Source organism: Danio rerio, chromosome 19, assembly GCF_052040795.2.
Source record: "Danio rerio strain M-AB ecotype USA chromosome 19, GRCz13ab, whole genome shotgun sequence".
Lineage (NCBI taxonomy): Eukaryota > Metazoa > Chordata > Actinopteri > Cypriniformes > Danionidae > Danio > Danio rerio.
The window spans coordinates 7915717-7931573 of NC_141039.2; the positions used below are offsets into that span (position 1 = coordinate 7915717).

Consider the following 15857-nt stretch of genomic DNA (forward strand, 5'->3'; position numbering starts at 1 on the left):
AGTGTGTATGATGGCCACCCTGATGAATAAAGGGAATAAAGCGAAAAAAAAATAAATAAATGAATGATTAATTAATTGCACAGGGTAGCTATTCACTTTAAGACTAGAACAATGTAGCAAAATAAACAATCTCCATTTTGATTTCATGATAACTTAAAGGTTGAAATGTCTTGAACATTGAAATTTAACCCTGTATTTTAGAAATTATAGAGAAATGTGTCCAAATAAACCATTTTTAGTACAAAAACCTGTTTGCAAATTTCATTTAAAAATATGCAAACACTCAGTACTATTTGTGTAATTTAATGTCAAAAATAATTTGTTTAATTGTAGAAATAATTAGTAAATAAAGTGCTAAAATGCTAATGCAGCTACCTTTGAGAAAAAATAAATTAATTTTTACATGAAGTGCATAACTTAATTGCATAATATTAACATTTTTTGTTTAATATTTCTTTGTAAAACAGTTGTCATACATGTTTTGCTGCTTTAAGTGTTAAACTTTGGAATTTCTCATATTTGCAAATGCAGTGGATTCATCAGTTTTGCTCATGTCTGGTTGGTGCTTTACAGAAATCTTGAGAAAAAAACACGCTCTAAATGTAATAGAAAAAGAGTTGACTGAAAGCAATACTGTTTTACAGAATATGGAAGTTTTGTAACTTTTAACACGTCAATGAGTCAATCTTAAAAGTCCTAGAACATTGGTCCGTAAAAAAACACAAATTTAGGACAATTAACGACTTTACTACAAAATTAGAATTGAATCTGCTTTTCTGTCAGCATGTCAAAATGCATTACTTGTAGATTAACCAAAGCTGTTTAGAGCGCAAATTCGCCTCAAAAACAATGTTAACTGTACACAAAACCATACCTGAAGCAGAAAACTGCTCGCTTTGCTTCAGAAACCGTGAGCTCACAGGTGTGCAGGTCATCAGTACGTCTCCTGCACTTGACGTTGGATGGGTGTGGTCTAGATATTAAAGAAGACTGAGGTAACAAAACGCCAGCAGGGATCGCTTGTGTGTTTGTTTTTACCCCACAGGCCTGAAATACATGATATAATATGGTAGTTTCGAGATTAAACTCATTGTTTATGCTGCTGTGGTTTTTGCAGTATTCAGCTACTAACCAATCACGTCTTTAAACCCTTGAATAAAATGTATTTTGTAAAACGGTTACCAAACGCTATAAATAATAAAACCAATTTGTTAAAACAAGTTATTGAATTAAATATATCCTTCAATTGGGAAAATAGTTTCACAGCAAACAGAATGTTCCCCTAACATTCCTCTGGCTGCAGACCGGTTATTTTGGGAAGTTGGGAACCTAATAATAAGGTTTTAAAAACATTCTTGTTTTATGGTGACAAAAAAAAAAACAATTGTTAGCTTTGTTCTAAAAACAGCTCGTAGATTTAACATATTTCGTGTGACAGAGCATTCCATGTAGGTATTCCCTACAAAAAAAACTGCTTAAATTAGCCTAGGCTGGTTGGCTGGTTTTAGCTGGTCGACCAGGCTGGTTTCCGAGGGGCCATTTCCAGCCTGGTCTTAGCTGGGCAGGCTGGAAGATGACCAGCTAAAACCAGCTTGACCAACCTAGCCAGGCTGGGAGCCCAGCCAAAACCAGCTATGTCCAGTTTATACCAGGCTGGTTAAGCTGGTTTTTGCTGAATTTAGCTGGTCTTTTTTCAGCCTGACCCTCTAAGACCAAGCTGGAAATGGCTGGAAACCAGCCTGGAAATGGCCAAAACCCCTCTAAAACCAGGCTGGCCAACTAGCTAAAACCAGCCAAACAGCCTAGGCTGGTTTAAGCTGGATTTTTCAGCAGGGTTCTCATGCATTGTCAGTTATTTTTTAATGTAATATACTTCTTCACACACATCGAAAATAAAGCTTTTAAAATTATAAGCTTTTCGCCTCATTAAAAAAAAGATTTTAAAGCTTTATTAACACTATAATTCAAATATTGAAATACAAAATTCACGGGAGACATCATATTGATTGTTGCTAAGTTTTGGCATATTGTGTGGCATTCTCATAAACCTGCTTAATTGTGAATAAAGCACCAACTAGCATAAAAAATATGTATCTTTCTGTTTTATAAATAATGCATTATAAAAGAACTTATTCAGGTCCAGGAGAGAAACATTACTGAAGAATTAAATATCCTGAATTGATTCATTAATTCGGGAGATTTTAATTAGAGTTGGAATTAAATCAAGTTTAGCTTTACTTGAAAAGTACAGCCAAGTGTGCTGAAGTAATAAACTCACACACCTTTACATAGTTCACTTTCAAATATATGATTTGAACAAATACATGAAGATAAAAAACCTACTATATATATATATATATATTCTTCACATGTTATCTTTGTGCAATAATATTACATATCTATATATACAGACAGTTACATATTGCGTTTATATAAAGATGTCACTATTTGTCAAACGTGTGCAAAAGTAACTATCAGCTTCCCACTGAATACACACAGCTGACAGATCATATTTTAAATATAGAATTCTTTATTCAGCCCTTGATTCCCAACAAGACAAGCTCTGGTGACAAGAGTCATCTGTCATTTCTAGAATGTTGAGTTAAAGTGAAGAGAGTTGAAGATCTTTTAACATTCATAAAACAGAAACTGCAGTCATACACACAGATACATCTACACAGGGTTAGTCCAGATCTAAAAAGAGCTGTGCTATTACCAGCAAAAATACATGTGCGAGCATGAAATTACACAGAAAAACCTGTTTGAGCATCAAAATTCAGGATTATAAAGGAAACATCATACTTCTTAATCTAAGCTTCTTTGATTTTAGCTCGAGTTGTAATTAAATGTTCTGAAGAAGTGGAGATATAAAAATAAAAACATTAAGTATTGCTTACAGAACCCATAGAGTAAAAGTTTATCCTCATTACCCATTTAAAACCTCCCATACAGTATTTAATGATAACATATTATTCATACATACATAGCAGTCATTATATTGGTGAAGCATGTTTGACAAGCGGTAAAGAGATAGTTCACCCCCCATAAAAATGAACATTTGCTGTTAATTCCCTCCACCTTAGACCATCCAAAATGTAGGAAACCAGCAGAAAATTAAAGATCATTTTTAGCTGTAACTGGTCCTTGGGGATTCATACAACTGCAAAAACTGTTTTAAATACAATCAGGCTGTTGAATTAAAGGGTTAGTTCACCCAAAAATTCTAATTTTGTGAATTACTCAACCTCATGTTGTTCCAAAGCCCATCCAGAGGCGTTCGATCATCTTTGCAACACAAATAAAGACATTTTAGATTAAATCAGAGAGCTCCCTCATCCTCCATAGACAGACCCGAGATGAAAACATATACCTCCAGTGGTTCAGTCATAATATTATGAAGCTACGAGAATACTTTTGTGCGCACATAAAACAAAAGTTATAGTTTATTCAACCGATTCTTCTCCTCAGTGTCAGTATATTGCGCACATTAATGAGCAGTGTGCAGTGATGTATACCGCCCGGGCCTCTGCACATGACTTCCAAAGCAAGCTTCCTACGAAATAATACATGACTGAACATGAGACATATAAAGAACACAGCCCTTTTGTGAACGTGCGCCCTATACTGACACTGAGGAGTAGAAATTGAATAAAGTATTTCTGTTTTACAGTATGCGCGCACAAAAGTATCGTCTAATAGCTTCAGAATACGCCACTGAAAGCATTTGGTCTATTTTGAGGATGCTTTTGGTATTTTTCTTGATTGATGGGAGGATGAGAGAGCTCTCAGATTTAATCTAAAGCAGCGTTTCTCAACCACGTTCCTGGAGGAGCACTGCATGTTTTGTATGGATGTCTCCTCAATCTGTCACACCCATTAGAGATCTTTCAGTCTCTGCTAACAAGCTGATGATCTGAATCAGGTGTGTTTAATTAAAGAGACATGGAAACCGTGCAGAGCTGGTGGTCCTCCAGGAACGTGGTTGAGAAACACTGATCTAAAATATCTTCATTTGTGCTCTGAAGACAAATGAAGATATATTAGGGGATTGGAATGTTATGAGGGCGAGTAATTAATAACATAATTAGCATTTTTGAGTAAACTAACATTTTAAAGGTAATGATGTTGATTGTTATCTTGCACAGACATCATTTCGCTTTATTACAGGGGTGTCCAAACTCAGTCTTTATGGGCCGGTATTCTGCATATTTTAGTTCCAACCCCAATTAAACACACCTGAACACGCTAATCAAGCTCTTTCTAGGTATAATAGAAACTTCCAGGGAGGTGCGTTAAAGGAAGTTAGAGCTAAACTATGCAGGAAACCAGCCTTCCAGGATCGAGTTTGGACCCCCCCCTGCTTTATTAAATCTCAGTGTATCGTAGGGTTGTCATGATACTGGAATTCGATACCAATTCCGTACACAATTTAAAAAACGTCTACATCTCGCTAACATTTGAGCGCGTTCTTAAACAGCGCTTATTTGCCAATGTGTTAACATGCTCAACAGAAATGACTGTGATTGACCGTAAAGGTCATCAATTCACCGAACTTACAGCTGATTACCGAGTATAACAACAGATACAGGGGCACTGGAAAGCTCTAAAGCTGTGAAGATCAGTCAGTTCATTAGTGGACCGCTCATATGTCAGCTTATAGACAGACCAGCTGATATTTGCGACTTTAAAACACTCCAAAGTCTGTATCTGTAGCTACACTCGGTAAACAGTGGTGAGTTTGGTGAACTGATGACCTTCACGGCCAATCACAGCCATTTCTGTTGAGCACATGAACACAATGACAAATCAGTGCTGTTTAAGAACGCGTTCAAATGTTCGTGGAATATGGACGTTTTATAAATTGTCAGTACTGATTCGTATCGAATTCCAGTATCGTGACGGCACTAGTGTATAGTCAAAAGTCATGGTCATTTTTGGCTCAGCCTCTTTGTTTGATTCATACTCTAAAAGTGCTCATAGTGGGTACCCCCAAGGACCACATTTCCAGCTAAATCTACCAAAATTCACCTACATCTTCGATATCAAGTAGAAGAGTAAAATAACAACAGATAAATCCTCAAAAAGATGAACTATGCCTTTAAGAAAACTCCTCCAAGCTCTCGATACTTGATCCAAAGATCATAAGATCTCAAATCATATCCAAACCTCTGTAAATACAAAATACTCTTCAAACCAAACAATTATACTCTTATTTTTAGGCTGTTTAGAGAATTCATCCTTGCGTTTTTATATATATCAAACATGTATATCGATCACGACCTGTTGAAAAGCATCCGATGTTGAGTTATAATGGGATGCTGGTTATTTTGAATCAAACACAACCGCATTTAAATCCAACTCAGTGTTCAAATCAGACACAATAAGCACCACAGCAGAAAGCGCAGACTCATTCTAGCGATCTACTACTTGATGGATTTGATTGTAATATTAATATCATCATCATCATCATGGAGGTTTGAGTGTGTTTGGTTTGTTGTGGAGCTCAGCGATGGCAGCCGCAGTGGAAGTCTGCGCTGGGGTCGAACAGCAGCGAGTCTCGGTTATGTTTGTGCGGCAGGCAGTCCAGGTGGTACCAGGCGTCGCAGTCGTCGCACTGGATCCACTGCACAGTGTCCTGCTGAGGGAGACGGCAATGCAGCGCTGCGCACGGTTCAACACCCTGAGCCACGACCACTTCATCATCATCCTCAGACGATGAAGAGGAGGAGGAGGAGCTGGAGGAAGAGGAGGAGCTGGTGGAAGAGGAGAATGAGGGAGACGGCAGGGAGGGCTGCGGGAGAGGGTGTTTCCTGGGCCGTCCACGCCGTCGCCTTCAGGGAAAAATTGTAAAATGGTACATTATTAAATGCAACGAATACATACAAATATAACTGGTTCTACTTTATATTAAGTGGCCTTAACTACTAGGTACTTACATCCAAAGATAAACGCAGTGTACTACTGTGATCATAATGTATTGCAGAACACTTCTGGTGCTCTTGAGGTGGGATACAGTTAGGGCAGGGGTGTCAAACTCAATTACTAGAGGGCCAAAGCCCTGCACAGTTTAGTTCCAACCCTGCTCCAACACACTTACCTGTAGGTTTCAAACAAGCCTGAAGGACTCAATTAGTTTGATCAGGTGTAATTAATTAGGGTTGGAACTAACCTGTGCAGAGCTGCGGCCCTTTTGGAACTCAGTTTGACAACTGAGTTAGGGACAGGTTTGGTGGTGGTACCATATGGTGGGTTTAGAGATGGGTTAAGACATAAAGGATGATCAACAGTGTATTTACAGAAATTAATTACAGATGAAATGACGTGCAGGTATTTAATCAATCATGAGTACAGTGTAAAAATATATTTACGCAATAAGTACATTGTAACAAATGAGCAATTTTAGTCTCAGCATTTATTAGTTAAGGCCACTTAATATAAAGTAGGACCCACATTTGTTACATAGTGTGTTTTCAATTATTTAGACAATTTAATTAATAATAGTGTAATAACATAAATTCCCTGATTTAACAAAAATGAACGCATTATTAATCTAATACATGCATTTAATTAGTAAAAAGTAATTACTAATATTGTCTATATATTTAATATTTACTTTTTCCCCTTTTTTAAGTCCAGAAAATAACAAATTCTCACATATTTTAAGCAGCACCTCTAGGATTTTGTAGTGACATTTTTATTTTATTTTTATATATTTTCAGCCTAAAATGATATGGCATTTTTAATAATCAAGGAGCTTTGCTGCCATACCATGGCTGGCGCGGGCACAATGATATTCTCCAATACATTATGTAATAATGCTAATGTTAGGTGGGTCTGTGTAATTTAATTAATCTATTTATTGCCAGTTTGCGCTTGTTGCGATCGAGTTCTAGAAGGAGTGTTTCTACCCGGCTTATCAAGGATTGGATGACGCCCGTGACGTCACTGGGGATTCCCAGTATAAAAGGCTGACAGCAATGGCGTCTCTCTCTCTGTCTTGCAGTCTCTCGCCCTCCCTCACCTCGGTGGTGGCTTGCGCTCAGGCGGTCTGGCTGGCGGTGCTCCGCAAGCCAAGGGATCATCCATCTAGATGCCGCTTCATTTAATGTTTTGTTCCTTTTAATCTTTTGACTCTTAGTTCGTAATGTGTTAACTAGTTTGTTTATTTTGATTCTTTGTTTTGAAGCAGGTAGGGGTTTATTTTTCATAGTCACGTTTTGTTATTTATTTAGTTTAGCAAGGTAAGCAGTGGCCCGCAAGACTCACCTATTTTTATTCCTTTCACGGTAGTTTAGGTAAGCTCTGTCCATTTAAAACAGTATAGTTAGAGACCTGTTTACCTTAGCTGCCCTACCTGTCTACTTGATTTTTGTTAATGTTTTGTCTCTTTTGAAAACTTATGATTTATGGAAAATTAAACGTATTGACGGAACGTCAATTTAACAAATCAAACGTCTGTGTCTTTCATATGTTCGGCTCAAACCTTGAATGTTTTTGTTATTCGAGCCAGTTTTGAGTTTGGGCCGTAACAGCTAATATCAATCAACTATTTAACTCTGGGTGACTTGTAAAATGTTTCGTTAATTTTCCTTCAGCCTAGTGCCTGATTTATTAGAGTTGGCCACAGCGGAATGAGCTGCCAACTATTCCAGCATATGTTTTACGCAGTACAGTACTAGTAAACACCCTTACACACTCTCTTTCACACACACATTCATTCACTACCGCCAATTTAGTTCTTCCAATTCATTTATACTGTATGTCTGTGTTTAATTATGGCAACTATATTACTAATCGCATGTACGAATGACTTTCCTTTGCTCAATGATCTAACATAACTCACCCAGTAGAGGCCTGAAAGCGTGATATCACCCCTCTGGCCTTCTCCGTCTTGCTCACCCTATTTGACGGCGAGGTCAGGCTGTAATTCTGGCTTCCGATCCCCATGCCAGTGTAAATGGGGGAGCTGTTGGCCCTCGCTCTTCGTCCGGGTCCAGACAGACAGGCCTTCTGCTGCTGGCGGAGCGGAGTCACACTGATGCCATTACCTTTACTGTGACTGATGTTCATAATGTGGCTGAACTGCCGGTTCGGTGCCACATTGAAGACACTGCCGGAGGGACTGACCACTTCAAACTGTGGCTCCAGTTTGGGCAGAGGATGCTGAAACACCTCTGATTCGGATTTATAAAGCCGTCGTCTTTTCTTGGCCTGTCCTCTTCTTCCGTCCTCCATGCGGTTTGCAGGATCATCGGAACTGTCGTCCTCCAGCAGGACCGTGTGTGCTGATTTGCGTCGGCTCTTTGAGGATGGAGGCACAGATTTAGAGGAAATCTCGCCAGCGGCTTGAAAAGGGGGCGGGGTTGTGGGCGGGGCCAATGCTGTGAACGCTGGCACATTTAAAGCAGTGTTTTTATCGCTTTTCTTGAATGTCCAGCAGCTGCCGTTCATCTTGCTCAAGCTGCCGATGGAGTTGAGGATCACCGTGGATCTGTTGATGGACAGTTTGGAAATGTCCAAATTTGGGTCTGGTTTGCGGTCTAAAGACGTTCGGATTCGGTTTTTAATGTCAGAGGAGAAAGATCCAGCTTTGGGTACGGTGATGGCATCAAAGTCCAGCGGGCGAACGCGCACTTTCTGGAAGAGGAAGTAGAATTCTGGACTGGCCCGTCCTGATTGGCCACCGATGGTGAGGGTATCGCCGTCAAAGATTTCCTTAAGGACTCCTTGCTGGAGACGCATGTCATTCACCCAGGTGCCTGCGGAGAAATGATTATAGAACATTGTGTTTAAGGGTTCATAATAAAATCATATACACTAGTCCCACACTGTAAAAAATGTTGGGTTCCACACGATCGAATGAAGGAATTATGGTAGCTTAGTAGTTTTCACAAATTTAGGTGTATTGAACATAGAACAATTAAGTCGTCCCCCCAAAAAGCTCAAAGATTGTTATTTCAACTCATTTTAAATAAGTAGTTTGAACAAATCACAAATACATTTTTTTGGAGTGCAGAATGCAACTCTGTAGGTAACTGTAGTAACGTTCGTTCTTGTTGTGGAAAGAAGACAGGGTCGGTGATTAAGGTAAGTAATTATCTTTTATTTCTTTAATAATAACACACCGAGCGATTGTGTGTGTGTGTGTGTGTGTGTGTGTGTGTTTGTGTGTGTTTGTTCTCTCCCCTCTCCCGGGTGCTTCTGTTCTCCTTAAGAATGGTGTCTCTCTGGCCCATTCACTAAAATAAACAGATGTTATTTATTATTTCTGATTGGCCAGCTGATTAGCCGCCGGGCTCTGACGCCCCATTCACACAAGGCATCAGCGTCAACGATTCCCATTCCCTTTGAATGGGTGACATCAGGCGTTGCTACAGAGTCGCTACAGAGGCGTTGCTCGCTGCAGAAGTTGGGACAAGCTCAACTTTTCAAGAAGCTTCAGCCAATCAGATCGCTATTTGCAAATACACCAGCTAGACAGTGGCCTTTTGCTGACTGAATTTCATTGGCTGACGCTGCTATGACGACCGCGTTAGCCCCAACTTCAGACAAGCCTTCAGTAAAGCGTTAAACCCCCGTGTGAATGGGGCGTGGGCATGCTCTCCTCTCTCATTGGGTAGTCAATCATGCTTTCCTCTCCACAGTAATGTTCACATAAAAATACTATTAAATGGGTTGCATATGAAGTTAATATTATATTAAAGTTAAATTTAATAGTATAAGTTATATTATAATATTAAGTTAAATTTTCTGAAACAATTTAAACAGTAATTTTATTCATATTAAAAGTAAATTATATTAGTTTATATATTGTTTATAATAGTTGTGTGTACACAAAAAAATTAAGAGCTATTTAATCTAACACACCAAAAACAGTAATGTTGTGAATTTTGTTCACAATTTAAAGGGGACCTATTATGCAAAAATCACCTTTATAAGGGGTTTAAACACAGTTGTGTGGCAACATTAAGTGAACATAACCAGCTTCTAATAGTAATTGTTTCTGTAATTTGTCTGCAGAAACACATTAGCCCCTTTCACATATACAGACCTTTCCGGAAAATTACTGGCAATTTTCCAGAAAGGTCTGTATGAGTGAACAGGCTCTTTTTGAAAATACTGCTAAATTCGTAAACTGTTTACCATGGTGCCCTAAGATTTATTACTAATTTTAAATCTCTTCCTCATCATTGGGTGCTGTACACTAGGGTAGGTTGGTCTACTTTGTCCATTCGACTCAAGCATTAGCATATCCTCGTTTACAAATCTATACTGGGTGTACTCCCATCATATCTACAGTATTACATTTGTCAAAAGCCTGTTCTTAAATATAGCCTTTGATCACAGCATATTTATTTATTGTCTGTTCCTAAAAGTGCGGAGGGAGATGGGGAAAAAAAGGCTTTTAAATATGCATCACCTTTTGCATGGAATAATCTACAAAGTGGCAGTTTAAAGAATTGATTTCACTAAATGCTTTTAAAAAGAGTTTAAATGATTTAGAAATTGAAACAGGCTGGTAGAGGGTTTAAATAGTTTGTCTGTCGATGTGTGATTCATGTTAACTGTCAATTGTTTGTTGTTTGTTAGACCCATGTGACATGTATACTGCCTAATCTTGGCCAGGACGCTCTTGTAAATACGATTTTTAATCACAATGTGTCTTTCCTAGTAAAATAAAGGTTATAATAATAATAATAATAATAATAATAATAATAACAATAACTATGGCGTGGTATACCCAGATTTTCATTATAGGGCACCTTTAAAGGGATAATTCACCCACAAATAAAAATTCTGTCATCATTTACTCACCCTTTACTTTTAGTTTCTGTTGAACACAAAAGGAATTATTTTAAAGAATTTTTAAAACCGGTAACCATTGACTTTCATATTTGTTTTTCCTACTATTGATGTTATTAGTTACAGGTTTCCAACATTCTTCAAAACATCTCCTTTTGTGTTCAACAGAAAAAAAGAAACTCATAAAAGTTTGGAAACACTTTAAAGTGAGTAAATGTTTATTTCTGGGTAAACTGTCCCTTTAAGAAACCAACATTTAATGAAATAACTTGCATTTTTAATTGAATTTTAAAGTCAGAGAGAAAGAAAGAGCAATGAATTAGTTTAATTAGGTAAAAAAAATGACCTAAAACTGCATTAAAATCAGTAATGTTTTGAAATAATAATATATTAATATTAATAAAATAGTAATAACAATATTAAGGTAAATAGCTGTCATCAGGTTGAACATATTCAAACGTTTGACAAGTAGTGAGTAAATTTATAACAAAAGTTTATAGTGAACCCACCATAGCTGCTGCGGTCCTTCACCAGAACCTTCCATCCTTCTTCTCCAGATGCGTCGGTTTCTCTCTCCACATGGAGCTCAGCGTGGATCCGGGACACGATTACCGACTCCAGAGTGACGTCACACAGCTCTGGGGCTCGTCCCAGTCGAAACACACACTGCGTCAGTGCGGGACGAAACGTGTACAGGTCCCGCACGGGGTCTGCGGATTCATTCCCATTGCTGCTGTTGCTATTGCTATTAGACAAGCCAATCCTCAACAGCTGAAAACACGGCTGAACTCCACACGACATTTTGACATCCCACATATAAAAATGTGTCGGAAAACTGCAACAGATAAAAAACAGCCGCTCCACTCACATAACACTGCACTGACGGTTCTCCATCGAAGATCCTCAGCAGGAGAATATAAAATCAGAGCCTCAAAGAAGGTTATTGTGTCTAGTAGATAAAATATGACACAAGAGTCATACTGCTAAAGGAATTATAAAATGCTCTGAGGGTAAATTAATGTCGCAGCACAGATATTTCTGCACTAAATGTCTATGTTTGAAAAGTATTATAAGTGGAAATGCAGTGTGATGATCAGATGCTGCTCTTCATTCTGAAAAACAGAACAATACAGGGCTTCAGTGACAATGCTGACATTAAGAATCATATTTACATAATTTAGATTATTAAAAAAAAAAAAAAAAAAAAAAAAAACAGGGTTCCACAAAATTCCTTCATGTCGCCCCAACACAAAGAGATAGTTAAAACTTAATTTCTTTTACAAATTTAAGTGGATTGAACTTAAAACTATTAAGTTGCCTCAAAAAAACTCAAGAATTGTGTTGTTTCAGCTAAGGTTTACTAATTAGTTTGAACAAGCAGCAGAAATCCTTTTTTGAGTGAATATTGGCCATTTTAATTAAAGTAGTTCTCTAAAAGCATATTTTGTATTATACCAGCCTTAATTAATACATGTATAACACACACACACACACATATATTATGTCAAAACGTGTGTATTAGCCATTAATCACATCCAAAATAAGTTTGTTTTGACATAATGTGTGTTTGTGTGCTATATATATTTAGCGCACACACACAGGCACGCACACGCACACACACATACATACATACATACATACATATATATATATACATATATATATATATATATATATATATATATATATATATATATATATATATATATATATATATATATATATATATATATATCAGATTTTACTAAGTTAAATGTAAGACTTAAGACATTTTTAAGACCATTATGAATGACATTTTAGACTTTTACAGGGCTAAATGCTAAGGATTTTTTTTAAATATTCCAGTTAGAAAAGATTTTTCTAGGCCAATAGCCTGGAGCCAAGTTTATGCTTCTGCGCCGAGTGATCGGTGTGACCCACAGCGCATGCAACGCGCGTAGCTGTGCACTCATACTTTTGCGCTGTTTATGTTCATCAGCGCTTCCGAGCAGACCAATCACAGAGCTTGCGCTACACGTCGTTGCGATGTGTAGTTACATTTTTTGAGTGGTGCACATCAGCGACGCCAACGGCCACAGCGAGGGCTATGCGTACACGCGCAGGCTGCGCCGTAGCATACGCGTGAACTTGATGCAGAAGTATAAATCAGCCTTAAGTGGATAGCGCGTCAACACAGCACCAAGGCGCTTACGACGATCCAAGTTCGATTCCCTGGCTCGAGGACCTTTGCCAGTCCTTCCCCTATCTCTGCTCTCCACACTTTCCTGTCTGTAAAATCTCCACTGTCCTATCCCAATAAAGATGAAAACCCCTAAAAAAATAATTATACAAAAAAAAGTATAAATTAATTAATAACAATAATTTAGTTTTTCAAATATATCCATTCACAAACCCTATAACCCTTACCAAGCACAGAACAAAACATAGCTTAAAGATTTAAGTTTGATTTAAGACCTACTACACAACATTTCCATAGATTTAAGACTTTTTAAGTCCTAAAATTTAGCTTTCTAGATTTAAGACTCCGCAGATACTCTGATGTATATATGAGCAATTCCACGCAAATATCAACCTTGCCATGAAATAAATTAAGTTTTCGCCAAAATAGCAAAACCATTTCAGTGTTTATGTGTAGGCTTGTATTTCACCTTAAAACCGGTTATCGTCCCATGCCTACACACACTTAAATCAATGTTTGTTTTTAAGCTAAATGTTAATATTTGTTTTATTCTACAAGAACGTAAAAAAATATATATTGTCATTTGGATTACAAAATAAATGTTTTTTTTAAATTTGTTGTGGCTGAAAATCAGTTTTTTCAACAAACCTTGATTTTCTAACATTAATGAAGTTTATATATATAAAAACAACCCTTTAAAAATTATTCTTTATCTATTTAAAAGGTTCATATCTTAATATAGTTCGGTGCATTTAAAAAAACAGTTCTGTATATATTTTACATTTAATATTTAATTATTTTAAATGCATTTATTTATATATATATATATATATATATATATATATATATATATATATATATATATATATATATATATATATATATATAAGATTTGTTCTCTTACCATATTTAAGAATAGAAACAAATTACAGTTAATTTCCAATGAGGTGTTACAAAATAAAAGACTAAATTTCAACTAAATTTAATATAGTTTGATTCTCTTGTTTTTTCTCATTATAACAATTTTACTTAATATTCATTAAAGTTTACTTGCTATTGCACTTTGATCTTAAGTTATTTTGTAAGATCAGTTTCAGCATTAGTACTGACAAATAATAACCTAACATATTAGACCAAAAGCTTACAGTATAGAATCAAATATACGTATTAATTTCTATATAACATAACGCACTAAACACAACACAGTAAGGTGCATGTTACAACTAACGTTAACGTTGTTATATATGCTAACATCCATTTAAGACAGCTCTTTAACGAGATAAACAGTTGCCAGGCAACGTGGAGCATGGCATTGTTCCAGCAACGCAAATATTTCTATAAACTTTACTATATTAAACGACTAAATATAAGTTATTAAAAGTCATTCAGTTATGCATAATCTGTAAGTAAGACGACCAACATCCTATTCTCTCATCAGCATCATACATTATAGCCTACAGATTGCATTACATAACTATAATAAATGACACATTAATGACATATAAACTGCACAAATACACGTTTAGACACATTAGCAGTGGTGCAGAGACGTGTAAAGCATCAAGCGAAAGCAGATGTTAGCTTGCTGTAGAGTTTTTGATCGATGAGCGTCGCGAAAGGAAGTGTTAGTGTTGTTGAAGGGAATGAACTCGCGCATTGAACACACACTCACACAAAGCCAGCTCTAAACGACTCTTTCGCGCACACAAACATGACATTTCGTCGAACGTTACGATGGCAAGACACTTACAAAAGCGTGACATACCCAAATAATGAAGGTGTATGTTTTGTAAGACGCTACAAAGAGTGTTTTATCGGCGCTCCGTGCTGAACCTTATCGCCTCCTCTCCCCAGGAAGTGCTTTGAAATTTGGCGCGCCAGGAGCAGGACGAGTTTCCTTGCGCGAAAATCAACGCCACTTCCGTCGTTGTTGTCAGGGAGACCCGCAATACAATGCAGACGGGTTTGTCATTAGCCATAAAGAAAGGCGTTTATTTTAATAAATATTGCGGTTATTTTATGTTATTATTAAATAATGTTGAATACTTAAAGTAATTAAAGTAAAATGAAAAGACAAGAAATATATTCTAAATCAAGATTGATTTTAATTTGCTTTTCTTTACTGTAATAATGTCGATTTCTAGAATATTTGTAGTCATTTAGTTTGTATAATTTATTTATGAATGCAATAATAGAAAACAGACCTGTTTTAGCCATAAATATATTATATAATTTATTATTAATGAGAACGAATTAGTTGTGTTAAAGCTATTTTATTCAGTTTATTGTTGTTTATCTTTATTATATAGTTTGATAAACTGATATATAATATAATAATGATAGTGCAATAATACTAATAATAATAATAATAATAATATGTCTATAAACATGCCACCTTCTCTGGTATTTTATCATTTAAAAAATATAATGCAGTTTTTCTCAGTCACTTTGGTATATTTCTCAGATCAGAATTGAAACTTTGCTAAACAGCAAGTACATTTCTCAAAACAACGCGTACAAATTGCAAAACACCATGGATCATCTGCAAAAGCCAGTCTCTTGCTCAAAATCCTTAGATCATCTCTCAAAACTAAATTTCTGTGTCAATAAATGTGTCAGAATGTGTCAGAAAATTACAGTTTTTCTCTATTGGTTTGGCTTATTTCTTGAGTAAATCAAAAGTAAAATTTTTTAACTTCACATAAAGGGATAGTTCACCCAAAAAAAAAAAGGATTTTTTTATTTCATTTATTTATTTTAGTTGCTTTATTTTGCGTTATTACTTCACTTTAGTTGCTTTTTGATCTTTTTGAAATCTTATATTTGTTTATTATTAATTGATTAGATATTTCTAATAACATAACAACATAAGTAT

The 15857-nt window shown here is 36.3% G+C and overlaps 1 protein-coding gene and 1 long non-coding RNA gene across 9 annotated transcripts in view; both read right to left on the reverse strand.

The window, feature by feature from the left end:
• The window catches only part of LOC141379002 (uncharacterized), a 28422-nt gene extending 27445 nt beyond the window's left edge, over nt 1-977 (reverse strand). For both annotated transcript variants that reach the window (XR_015516446.1, XR_015516445.1), the window contains exon 1: nt 875-977. This is a non-coding gene — a long non-coding RNA (uncharacterized LOC141379002). The remainder of the gene's footprint in view (nt 1-874) is intronic.
• A 1535-nt stretch (nt 978-2512) lies between these two features.
• tcf19l (transcription factor 19 (SC1), like) lies at nt 2513-14846 on the reverse strand. 7 transcript variants are annotated; one of them, XR_015516448.1, is made up of 5 exons: nt 14748-14846; nt 11313-11915; nt 7844-8759; nt 4945-5831; nt 2513-4517 (listed from the first exon to the last, which is right to left on the reverse strand). XR_015516448.1 is itself a non-coding variant. In XM_087295348.1 (4 exons), exons 2-4 carry the CDS (start codon nt 11617-11619, stop codon nt 4441-4443), a joined length of 1089 nt encoding a protein of 362 aa, XP_087151474.1. In that variant the 5' UTR covers nt 11620-11915; nt 14748-14846; the 3' UTR covers nt 2513-4440. The 7 variants fall into 7 exon arrangements, 4 of the variants coding, with proteins under 4 accessions (XP_087151474.1, XP_087151472.1, XP_087151475.1 ...); XR_015516447.1 differs by having other exon boundaries at nt 2513-3834; nt 3994-5831; XR_015516449.1 differs by having other exon boundaries at nt 14733-14846.
• Nucleotides 14847-15857: the final 1011 nt, after the last annotated feature.